The 12,732-nt window shown below is 42.8% G+C and overlaps 1 protein-coding gene across 1 annotated transcript in view; it reads right to left on the reverse strand.

Annotated features, from left to right (window-relative positions):
- The window catches only part of pknox2 (pbx/knotted 1 homeobox 2), a 354,581-nt gene that overhangs the window by 147,522 nt on the left and 194,327 nt on the right, over positions 1-12,732 (reverse strand). Inside the window, exon 4 of the mRNA XM_061896425.1 lies at positions 150-286. Within this exon, the coding sequence (XP_061752409.1) occupies positions 150-286 (137 nt within the window). The remainder of the gene's footprint in view (positions 1-149; positions 287-12,732) is intronic.

Below are 12,732 nucleotides of genomic sequence, written 5' to 3' on the forward strand. Positions count from 1 at the left end.
TTGCTGTGTGGTTAGTTTTTCTTCACTTACAGTATGTCAAACTAACATACATACAATTTGATTGTGGAGGTTATCTGTACCAAAAAAATGTGGCGTACCAATATAGCACATGGAACTTAAAAAAAAAGAGTTATAGGCTTGTAACATACCTGTAAACAGCCCTCTTGTCAGATTCAAGCTGGGCCTGGGGGTCAAGGGTCACACTGATAGAAGCATTTCCTCCTGTGGAGGCTGCTGGGATGTGGACCTGAGGGGTCTTGTTGTTCTGCTGAGTTGTGCCCGTCATCTGGGGATCAGAACATGGGGGAAAAAATTAAGCCATCAAACAAAAACATAATATTTTTTTGTTATGTGCGTGTGAATTAAAGAGGGCGTTGTTTACATGGACCAGGAAGCCTAAGCGCTGCAAACAACTACTTTAAATGGAACGTCTTGAATCAGGGCCTTATTCGCTCTTTTGCGGTTACCATATTTCCTTAAAATGCAGCAGGGCAAATAGTGTGTGCCTGCCTTGAATTACTGCCGGGTCAAACTCGCTTTGCAAAATAATTAGCGCATGCTTAGTATTACCGCCTGGTCAAACCCGTGACGTCACGAATGACACTTCCCCTGTCATCATTTTCAAAATAGAGGAGGCTGATTTCTATGGAATTACAACAAAATGAACTCGGATTTCCCTCGCCCGGACGCGGGTCACCGGGGCCCCGCTCTGGAGCCAGGCCCGGAGTTGGGGCATGATGGCGAGCGCCTGGTGGCCGGGCCTGTCCCCCGAAGAGGCAACGTGGGTCATCCCTCCAATGGGCTCACCACTCATAGGAGGGGCCATAGAGGTCGGGTGCATTGTGAGCTGGGCGGCAGCCGAAGGCAGGGCACTTGGCGGTCCGATCCTCGGCTACAGAAGCTAGCTCTTGGGACGTGGAAGGTCACCTCACTGGGGGGGAAGGAGCCTGAGCTAGTCCGCGAGGTAGAAAAGTTCCGGCTGGATATAGTCGGACTCACCTCGACGCACAGCAAGGGCTCTGGAACCAGTTCTCTCGAGAGGGACTGGACCCTCTTCCAATCTGGCGTTGCCGGCAGTGGAAGGCGACGGGCTGGGGTGGCAATTCTTGTTGCCCCCCGGCTCAAAGCCTGCATGTTTGAGTTCAACCCAGTGGATGAGAGGGTAGCTTCCCTTAGCCTTCGGGTGGGGGGACGGGTCCTGACTGTTGTTTGTGCTTACGCACCAAACAGCAGTTCAGAATACCCACCCTTTTTGGGTACACTCGAGGGAGTACTGGAAAGTGCTCCCCCGGGTGATTCCCTTGTCCTACTGGGGGACTTCAACGCTCATGTTGGCAACGACAGTGAAACCTGGAGAGGCGTGATTGGGAAGAATGGTCGCCCGGATCTAAACCCGAGTGGTGTTTTGTTATTGGACTTTTGTGCTCGTCACGGATTGTCCATAACAAACACCATGTTCAAACATAAGGGTCTCCATATGTGCACTTGGCACCAGGACACCCTAGGCCGCAGTCCCATAATCGACTTTGTAGTTGTGTCATCGGATTTGCGGCCTCATGTTCTGGACACTCGGGTGAAGAGAGGGGCGGAGCTTTCTACCGATCACCACCTGGTGGTGAGTTGGCTGCGATGGTGGGGGAGGATGCCGGACAGACCTGGCAGGCCCAAGCGCATTGTGAGGGTCTGCTGGGAACGTCTGGCAGAGTCTCCTGTCAGAGAGAGTTTCAATTCACACCTCCGGGAGAACTTTGAACATGTCACGAGGGAGGTGCGGGACATTGAGTCCGAGTGGACCATGTTCCGAACCTCTATTGTCGAGGCGGCTGATTGGAGCTGTGGCCGCAAGGTTGTTGGTGCCTGTCGTGGCGGTAATCCCAGAACCCGTTGGTGGACACCAGCAGTGAGGGATGCCGTCAAGCTGAAGAAGGAGTCCTATCGGGTTCTTTTGGCTCATAGGACTCCGGAGGCAGTGGACGGGCACCGACGGGCCAAGCGGTGTGCAGCTTTAGCAGTCGCGGAGGCAAAAACTCGGACATGGGAAGAGTTCGGGGAAGCCATGGAAAACGACTTCCGGACGGCTTCGAAGCGATTCTGGACCACCATACGCTGCCTCAGGAAGGGGAAGCAGTGCACTATCAACACAGTGTATGGTGCGGATGGTGTTCTGCTGACTTCGACTGGGGATGTTGTGGATCGGTGGAGGGAATACTTCGAAGACCTCCTCAATCCCACCAACACGTCTTCCTTTGAGGAAGCGGTGCCTGGGGAATCTGTGGTGGACTCTCCTATTTCTGGGGCTGAGGTCGCTGAGGTAGTTAAAAAGCTCCTCGGCGGAAAGGCCCCGGGGGTGGATTAGATCCGCCCGGAGTTCCTTAAGGCTCTGGATGCTGTGGGGCTGTCTTGGTTGACAAGACTCTGCAGCATCGCGTGGACATCGGGGGCGGTACCTCTGTATTGGCAGACCGGGGTGGTGGTCCCTCTCTTTAAGAAGGGGGACCGGAGGGTGTGTTCCAACTATCGTGAGATCACACTCCTCAGCCTTCCCGGTAAGGTTTATTCAGGTGTACTGGAGAGGAGGCTTCGCCGGATAGTCGAACCTCGGATTCAGGAGGAACAGTGTGGTTTTCGTCCTGGTCGTGGAACTGTGGACCAGCTCTATACTCTCGGCAGGGTTCTTGAGGGTGCACGGGAGTTTGCCCAACCAGTCTACATGTGCTTTGTGGACTTGGAGAAGGCATTCGACCGTGTCCCTCGGGAAGTCCTGTGGGGAGTGCTCAGAGAGTATGGGGTATCGGACTGTCTTATTCTGGCAGTCCGCTCCCTGTATGATCAGTGTCAGAGCTTGGTCCGCATTGCTGGCAGTAAGTCGAACACGTTTCCAGTGAGGGTTGGACTCCGCCAAGGCTGTCCTTTGTCACCGATTCTGTTCATAACATTTATGGACATAATTTCTAGGCGCAGCCAAGGCGTTGAGGGGATCCGGTTTGGTGGCCACGTGATTAGGTCTCTGCTTTTTGCAGATGATGTAGTCCTGATGGCTTCATCTGGCCGGGATCTTCAGCTCTCACTGGATCGGTTCGCAGCCGAGTGTGAAGCGACCGGAATGAGAATCAGCACCTCCAAGTCCGAGTCCATGGTTCTCGCCCGGAAAAGGGTGGAGTGCCATCTCCGGGTTGGGGAGGAGACCCTGCCCCAAGTGGAGGAGTTCAAGTACCTAGGAGTCTTGTTCACGAGTGGGGGAAGAGTGGATCGTGAGATCGACAGGCGGATCGGTGCGGCGTCTTCAGTAATGCAGACGTTGTATCGATCCGTTGTGGTGAAGAAGGAGCTGAGCCGGAAGGCAAAGCTCTCAATTTACCGGTCGATCTACGTTCACATCCTCACCTATGGTCATGAGCTTTGGGTCATGACCGAAAGTATAAGATCACGGGTACAAGCGGCCGAAATGAGTTTCCTCCGCCGGGTGGCGGGGCTCTCCCTTAGAGATAGGGTGAGAAGCTCTGCCATCCGGGAGGAGCTCAACGTAAAGCCGCTGCTCCTCCACATCGAGAGGAGCCAGATGAGGTGGTTCGGGCATCTGGTCAGGATTCCACCCGAACGCCTCCCTAGGGAGGTGTTTAGGGCACGTCCAGCTGGTAGGAGGCCACGGGGAAGACCCAGGACACGTTGGGAAGACTATGTCTCCCGGCTGGCCTGGGAACGCCTCGGGATCCCCCGGGAAGAGCTGGACGAAGTGGCTGGAGAGAGGGAAGTCTTGGCTTCCCTGCTTAGGCTGCTGCCCCCGCCACCCGACCTCGGATAAGCGGAAGATGATGGATGGATGGATGGAGGAGGCTGATTTCAATACCGGTAATTTGAAATCGCATAAAGGGAAGAAAATTAAGAGCTATTCAGTAGAATTTAAAGTCCAAGCTTACATCACACTATTTTTTTACTGCATGCCTTTGGTAAGCGCCGGAGTGAGAAGAGGTTTTAAAATAATCAGCACATGCTTACTTTTACCAAATGCCTTTGGTAAGCGCAGGAGTGAGAAGAGGTTTTAAATTAATTAGCGCCCCGGCGGCAATTCAAGGAAATTGAATTAAGTGTACTTTTTTTACTAGCTTGAAGTTATGCACGTTTCTTTTTTTGTATTCTCCCATCCAGCCCACAGGCTCAGGTGTGTAAGCCATGAAGGAAAGCTGGTTCCTTACTAATGAAGCAGACTTTTCCATGATGTTTTTTTTCTTCTTGGTTGTATGACAAACGCTTGTGAATGTCCACAAAAAACATAGCCCTTTAAATTTGAAAAGGTCATTTCAGTCCAGGCCGCCCTGCTTGTTCTATGCGGGTCAACATGACAATGTAGTGTGTCTATGCAAGCTACAACAGCCAGGCTGGATGTGAATAACAATCTGTGGATGTGTGTGTGTGTGTGTGTGTGTGTGTGTGTGTGTGTGTGTGTGTGTGTGTGTGTGCGTGTGTGTGTGTGTGTGTGTGTGTGTGTGTTTCTGTGTGAGTTGACTTCTAAAAATAAACGTTAGAAAAATCAATCGAGTTGTTGGATAACATTTTTCAATTATTTTACATGGTAATTGGGATTTGTTATATAATGTTTATATCGTATAAAAAACATAATATAATATACTATATCAGTATATATTATATACTGTATATCCATCCATCCATCCCTTTTCTACCGCTTGTCCCTTTTCCCGTCACGGTGGTTGCTGGAGCCTATCTAAGCTGCATTCGGGCGGAAGTCGCCACCTCATCGCAGGGCCAACACAGATAGACGGACAACATTCACACTCACATTCACACACTAGGGACAATTTAGTGTTTTATATATATATATATATATATATATATATATATATATATATATATATATATATATATATATATATATATATATATATATATATATATTTTATATTGCTACTAAGGTACATTTTTAGTCTAGTTAATAGCTACATTAACCTTTCCATCCTTACCATTTCCAACCTTTGAAACTGAGCTACTGTGTGGAACAATTTCCCTTGTGGATCAATAAAGTTTGTCCACGCCTAAGTCTAAGTCAAATAAAGCTATTGTTGATGCTCTTTCTATTTAGAGTGTCTGAAAGATGAGCGCCATGCATTTGTATTTTCTATCTCAACCATAATTGTTGTGCAAATGTCCCAGGATGTCTAAAAAAAAAATAAACGCACAGTCGCCTTGCATTTAATGCAATTGAGCGCCTTTTTCTTCTATTTCAGCAGATACAAAGCCAGGTAAAAAGTGTGCATTTTGTTCAAAGTCGCATTATCCTAATCTCAATGGATGTTTCCAGGTGTCTCCAGTTGATGCGATAACAAAAGATTTTATATCATTTCGAAAGTTTCTTTTATCTTTCTATTATGTGTGATGTACACTGCATCCAAACTTCAAGTGCAATAGAATGTTTCACTTTCTTGGATTTATTGCAGCCACAGAAACTTGAGAACAAAAGGACTTAAGTCAATGGGAAAATATGTGGTAGGCCAGATTGATGATGCATCTCTGTTGCATGCATGACCAAACGTGCCGGACCCTGACCCACTTCTTCCAATCGTGGCAGAGGAGAGGACATGTACCCAGGGTACAAGATTATATGTTCTCCCTTTAATTTGAAGTTGGACAGAATTACACGATGTTAGATTGCTGACTTTAGGTGTAAAGAGTGGGGGAACATCAATAATGATATTAGGGGTTTACAGTGTTAGTCATCTTACCTTAAAACAATAATTAGTTACAGTTCCAAATGACTCTCCCAAAAAGGAATTGAGTTAGTAACTCAGCTACCTCATTGTAGAAGTAATTAGTTATGCACCAAATTAACTTTGGCGGTATTTTCAATTTGGTTATTTTATAGGCTTTTACGTACATCTTAAACGTCATATATGTTTGTATTAACTGATTGAAGAATAAAATCATTATATTTGGTATTTTAGAACATTTGGCATGTATAATAACTCAATAGATTGCTATATGCCATATAATATGCATCAAAATAAATAAAAATAAAAACTAAATATTCCGTAAAGTAACAACATTAAATATTTAAAGTACAAAGCCCAATACGATGCCAATGTAAACTAAGGTAAAAAGACACAAAGGAACATTTTCTGCATCTGTATACCCAAATACAGCCTGAAATAACTTTAGATAAAACTGTTAGATAGTTTTAGGCAAACAAATGACATGCATTAAAAACATTCCTGAATAACATTCTGACAGGTAAATTCCATTTGTGTACAAAAACTGTGGTCCTCTCTAAAGATAATTCTAATAATGCTAGCGAGTAATCGCCTGTGATTATTCATGATTATTCCAAATTCCAAAATGTGATGAATTTAATTTGAAAAAAAGGGTCTGTATTAGGACTTGCTGTTGGGTGAGCAGCAGCAAGTGTTATGTTGGCATGTGTTGATGTGACGTGCAATTAGCTTGAGGCAGACGTGGTTAAATACTTTTTTTCCTGGACATAGCGTGCATGCTACATAAAATTTAAAATTTCAATGAGCGAAATATAGCTACTGCCACTGGTAAAGTTACTAAACATGTCAGACCTTAGTAAATCTAAATGGCCTCATTATGATTCTTGACTTATTCATGACAAAGCCAGGAACAAAAGGAAGATTTGTATTGGGGATGTCTTTGAAAAATGGAGACGACTGAAGGCGGAGAATATTTTTTCATGGGACGCCAAACAAGCTAATTTCCTCCTTGATAGGCAAGTAAGGCATTTACGTTTCCTTAATACTTGTAATACATGGAAATTAACATTTGGTATGCCAACTATATTGTCCAATACAGTTTATGACCTTGTCTAACAAAGCTAGTATGTTCCTGCAAAGAATGCTTAGGAGCGAAGGACCAGCACGCTGAGCATGCTTGCTTGGTCAATGACACATTGACAAACAGGCTAACAACGGAAATATATGCCTAATAGACTGTATGTTGATGTTTCATCCAACTGACAGGGCAAAATATATTTTCGACAAATAAAACCTAAGTGGATATGTGTAGTGTCAGTGCCTATTTCCTTCTCAATATGCTGATACGCTGAGGAAATGCGTTCTAACATTAGCACAGCTAATTGCAGTTTCTAGTACTGTCTGTGCATCAAAAACATATGGGGTGGTGTTTGCTTGGCAAAATATAATGCATTACATGTAATGATGTTCTACTTTGTGTAATGACATGGTAGTAGGCTATAGGATTTATGCGTAATGTAGTTTATGAGTAACGTGGCTTGGCTCATAGAATTGCATTCTGCACTGAAAGATGGTGATGTGTGTACATGGAAGAGAATGCAGTGTGTCAGGTTGGATGCAACATGGAGTTATGCTGAACGAAATGTGGCGGTAATTTTAGAGTTGTCCTTGGCTTGCCATCAAAGTAGGCTTATGCGATATAATATATTGTATATTATTATTAAATACTTATTTTGATGATGGTCTGTGCGGTCAAACTAGACATTTTAGCAGGGTAATACCAACAATCTGTCCCGACTCCCGACGAATATATTTCCGCGTAACTTTACAAATACATTTGGCTAATCAACATCAGTAAAATGTGGATTAATTACTTAGTACAAACCCCAATTCCAAATGAGTTGGGAAATTGTGTTAGATGTAAATATAAACGAAATACAATTATTTGCAAATCCTTTTCAACCCATATTCAATTGAATGCACTACAAAGACAAGATATTTGATGTTCAAACTTATAAACTTTATTTTTTTTTTTGCAAATAATAATTAACTTAGAATTTCATGTCTACAACACGTGCCAAAGTAGTTGTGAAATGGCATGTTCACCACTGTTACATCAGCTTTTCTTTTGACAACACTCAATAAACCTCGAGGAAAACTGAGGAAACTAATTGTTGAAGCTTTGAAAGTGGAATTCTTTCCAATTGTTGTTTTATGTAGAGCTTCAGTCGTTCAACAGTCCGGGGTCTCCGCTGTCGTATTTTACGCTTCATAATGCGCCACACATTTTTGATGGGAGACAGGTCTGTACCCGCACTCTTTTTTTACGAAGCCACGTTGTTGTAAGACGTGCTGAATGTGGCTTGTCATTGTCTTGCTGAAATAAGCAGGAGCGTCCATGAAAAAGACGGCGCTTAGATGGCAGCATATGTTGTTCCAAAACCTGTATGTACCTTTCAGCCTAATGGTGCCTTTACTGATGTGTAAGTTACCCATGCCCTGGGCACTAATGCACCCCCATACCATCACAGATGCTGGCTTTCTAACTTTGCTTCGATAACAGTCTGGATGTTTCGCTTCCCCTCTGGTCCGGAGGACAAAATGTCGAATATTTACAAAAACAATTTGAAATGTGGACTTGTCAGACCACAGAACACTTTTCCACTTTGCATCAGTCCATTTTAGATGATCTCGGGCCCAGAGAAGCCGGCGGCGTTTCTGGATGCTGTTGATAAATGGCTTTCGCTTTGCATAGTAGAGCTTTAACTTGCACTTACAGATGCAGCGACAAACTGTATTTAGTGACAGTGGTTTTCTGAAGTGTTCCTGAGCCCATGTGGTGATATCCTTTACAGTTTGATGTCGGTTTTTGATACAGTGCCGTCTGAGGGATCGAAGGTCACGGTCATTCAATGTTGGTTTCCGGCCATGCCGCTTACGTGGAGGGATTTCTCCAGATTCTCTAAACCTTTTAATGATATTATGGACCGTAGATATTGAAATTCCTAAATTTCTTGCAATTGCACTTTGAGAAACGTTGTTCTTAAACTGTTAGACTATTTGCTCACGCAGTTGTGGACAAAGGGGTGTACTTCGCCCCATCCTTTCTTGTGAAAGACAGAGCATTTTTCGGGAAGCTGTTTTTATACCCAATCATGGCACCCACCTGTTCCCAATTAACCTGCACACCAGTGGGATGTTCCAAATAAGTGTTTGATGAGCATTCCTCGACTTTATCAGTATCTATTGCCACCTTTACCAACTTCTTTGTCACGTATTGCTGGCATCAAATTCTAAAATTAATGATTATTTGCAAAAAAAAAAAATTTCATCAGTTTGAACATCAAATATGTTGTCTTTGTAGCATATTCAACTGAATATGGGTTGAAAATGATGATTTGCAAATCATTATATTCCGTTTATATTTACATCTAACACAATTTCCCAACTCATATGGAAACAAGGTTTGTATTAATCGCAAGTTAACCATAAAAATAGTGTGATTTAACACAATTAAAAATGTAAGCAACTGATATCCTCAGTTCTTCAATTTTCAGTAAGGTGTTTTAATAACCACTTCCTTAGAGCAATCACGTGTAACATGTATTTCATACTCGTAATCGAGTGAGAATCAACAAGGAATCATTTTGCATAACAAGGCTGCGGCTTTATTCTATTTCATTACCCAGCACCCCACCACTCCTTCCTGTGACAGGGTGGGGCGGGGGAAAGCTTCAAATCTTAATCCCAGTGCCAAACGGGAAATAAATTAGCTTCTTCACACTTAACTAGCTCTCATTTGCATTTTCCGAGCATGCACATTGCATTTCTCCCCTTGCACTAATCCTCTGGGTGAAAGCAGACAGCGGTGGAGGATGGTAAGGATGAATCTGCTCTACTCCTCTCCATGGGGTTTACTGCAGTCTGGGGCAAAGGCGAGATCCAACTATAGACAAGGTTCATTCATTAACACTGACCTGTTGGCAGCGCAAATCACAGGCTTGTACATGGTGTTTGATTCTGTAAGAACCTTTGACTTTATCAATTAACACCATTTTTTAGCAAGCTTTTCGCATTTTTTTTCTTTGTGAGTGTCCGCCATTTATAGGGCAAATAATCATATTTGTTAAAATGAACTTGAGTCCTTATCGGCAATCAGTCTGATGTCAGCAAAAATAATGTCGACTTGCATCGAAAATCGCAAATACAAACAGTTTTGCATCGTGTTTACTTGTGCAAAGCTGGACAGCCAGGTAACATTTAAATGTCCTCCAATAACCACACAAGGTTGTCTGTTTTTGTACCGTATTTTCCGGACTAAAAGGCACACTTAAAATATTTTTTTTCCCTCAAAAGTCGACAGTGCGCCTTATAACCCGGTGTGCTTACTAAAAGGAATAGGTTTAGTTGAGCAGTCAAACATAAGACATAAGTATAGGCTTCATCGTTTGATGTGCTTCAACATACGAGTATTATTATGGTGTGTGTATAAGGTAAGACATTATCTGGCGCTTTTTTCACAATAGTATGCAAAAGAAACTTTTTTTACCTTCTGGTACCTGCTGATGTGTATTTGGGATCTGCATAAATCCTGAAAAATTGCTCGAGTCCGCCTTTGTAGTCTGTGTCGACACCGTAGTCGATAAGCTTCATCTTTTTCTCTGTATTCATGTTATGGGGCATTCATATTTCTAATATAATGAAAGCGCTAAAACATACTGGTGTAGTGAGTTTACATTTTTCACCCAGAGAACTTAAATTATTAGAGTTCAGGTTGAACGTTTTTTCACGGGACACATTTCCGGTGTTGTTGTTTTCGGATGAGAAGATGCTGCTCCCTTATTGATTTAAGTAAAGTCTGAATGTCATTAGAAAAGTAAGCTCCATCTTTTGACATTTCTTCCACTTCCGTCCTTGCACGCTACACGGCTACCATAAAGATGACGGGGAGAAGACGCTGTCGAAGGTGAGCCACGTAAATAAAACCGCCCACAAAATGGCGCATCCGAAAGCGACTGTCAGAAAGCGACTTGAAGACGGTCTGTAAAACATAATCTTTGCAACATTTTGACCAAAGAACCACCGTTAAATGTTATGTAGACCACAAGGAAGAGTTTTCCCATTTAGAAAAAATTAATAAAAATAAGACTCCTTTAATGCGCCCTATAATCCGGTGCACCTTATATATGAAAAAAGATCAAAAATAGACCATTCATCGGCAGTGCGCCTTATAATCCGTTGTGCCTTACTGTCCGGAAATTACGGTATTTTAATCAAGTCTAGGGAAGTGTCGATCCAGCTGCAGTGGAATGATATCCGTTAAAAAATACGTGATTGGCCATTTTCGATTTACAGTATGTCTTTTAATGCCGATCACAAACACCAATCCCATTTTATAGGGCTGGAAGATTATGGCAAAAATAACAATCACAAGTATTTTGGTTGACATTCTAATTCCGATTAATTAAAAAACATAAGTATTTACTGTACCACCAAATCTCACCTTTAAATATAGTTAAAAGATAGGTAAAGAACGAGCAGAGGAACAAACAACAGAGCAAGACTTCATACTGCGAAACATAATTGAACAGGTTGACAAGTGGCCAGCAACACTATTCATGAACTTTGTAGATTTCGAAAAGGCTTTCGACTCTGTCCACCACGAAAGCCAGTGGAAGATTATTGAGAAATATGGAATTCAAGAGAAGATTGTGAGAATGGTGAAAACATTTTACAAAGTCTTCCAGTGGGCAGTAGAAGACCAAGGAGCAACATGCGAGTGGTTCAAGATTAAAACCGTTATCAAACAAGGATGTAATATGTCCGGATTCCTTTTCTTGATCGTGATGGATTGGATAATGCGAAGAACAGTTAAAGAGTGAGAGAATGGAATTCGCTGGAAGCTAACATCAAAACTTGACGACCTGGACTTTGCAGATGACGTAGTATTACTGTCCTCCACAAAACAGCACATGCAGTGTAAAACAACATGGATGGACAAAGAAATGTAGGATTCAGGATCAATACACAAAAGACTAAAACAATGAAGATATTTGCAAGAAACCAGGAAAAAATGCCAATCAATGGACAAGATGTCGAAGAGGTAGATCATTTTACGTATTTGGGAGCCATAGTTTGTAAAGAGGGAGGCGGCATGAAGGACCTGAAGAATAGACTGACGAAAACGAGAGGCGCATTCATCAGACTTGGAAAGACCTGGAGCTCCAACAGCATCACAAGAAAAACACAACTAAAACTGTACAAGACACTAGTGTTACCAGTATTGCTATACTAGAAAATGAACAGAGGAGATAACAGGGCGTTTGACGTATTCCATGACAAATGCCTATAAAGAATACTCAGAATCTGCTGGCAAGATCACATCAGTACCGAAGAACGGCTGGAAAGAGCGGATATGAAGCCACTCAGTGAGGATGTAAAGCTACAAAGATGAAAGATGACTGGACACATACTACGTCAGGACCACAACAACAATTGCAGCATAGCCATGACCTGGACACCAGAAAAGAAGAAAGAGAAGACCAAAGACAACCTGGAGGCGTACCGTTGAGAAAGAAAGGAAAGAGGCAGAGTGGAACTCACGGTCGGAGGCAAGGACTGCAGCAGCCGATCGTAAGAAGTGGAGAAGTTCTGTGAAGGCCTTATGTGCCCCGAGGCACGAAGATATACATTATTAACAAATAAACCAGAACAAGTAAAATAATAATAATAGTAATAACAATATATTTAAATAACAACAGCAACATGAACATTTATAAAAAAAAAAATCAGGAAATAAGTTTAATTCCGTTTTTTTTACCTTTGAGACTTTTTTTTACCACCGCGTCTGCTCTTTGTGTGAAATAAAATGTGATAAAATGTTCGCAAAAAAAATGCGAACATCCCTACATTTAGTGACGCAATACATTTTGAACAGTATTTTTAGGTCAAAATATGTAAACGTGTCAATACGTGCTTTGTCTACATTATGCTTGTGCAAGGTACTTTTTTG

Source organism: Nerophis ophidion, linkage group LG04 (genome assembly GCF_033978795.1).
Source record: "Nerophis ophidion isolate RoL-2023_Sa linkage group LG04, RoL_Noph_v1.0, whole genome shotgun sequence".
NCBI classification, from domain to species: Eukaryota; Metazoa; Chordata; class Actinopteri; order Syngnathiformes; family Syngnathidae; genus Nerophis; species Nerophis ophidion.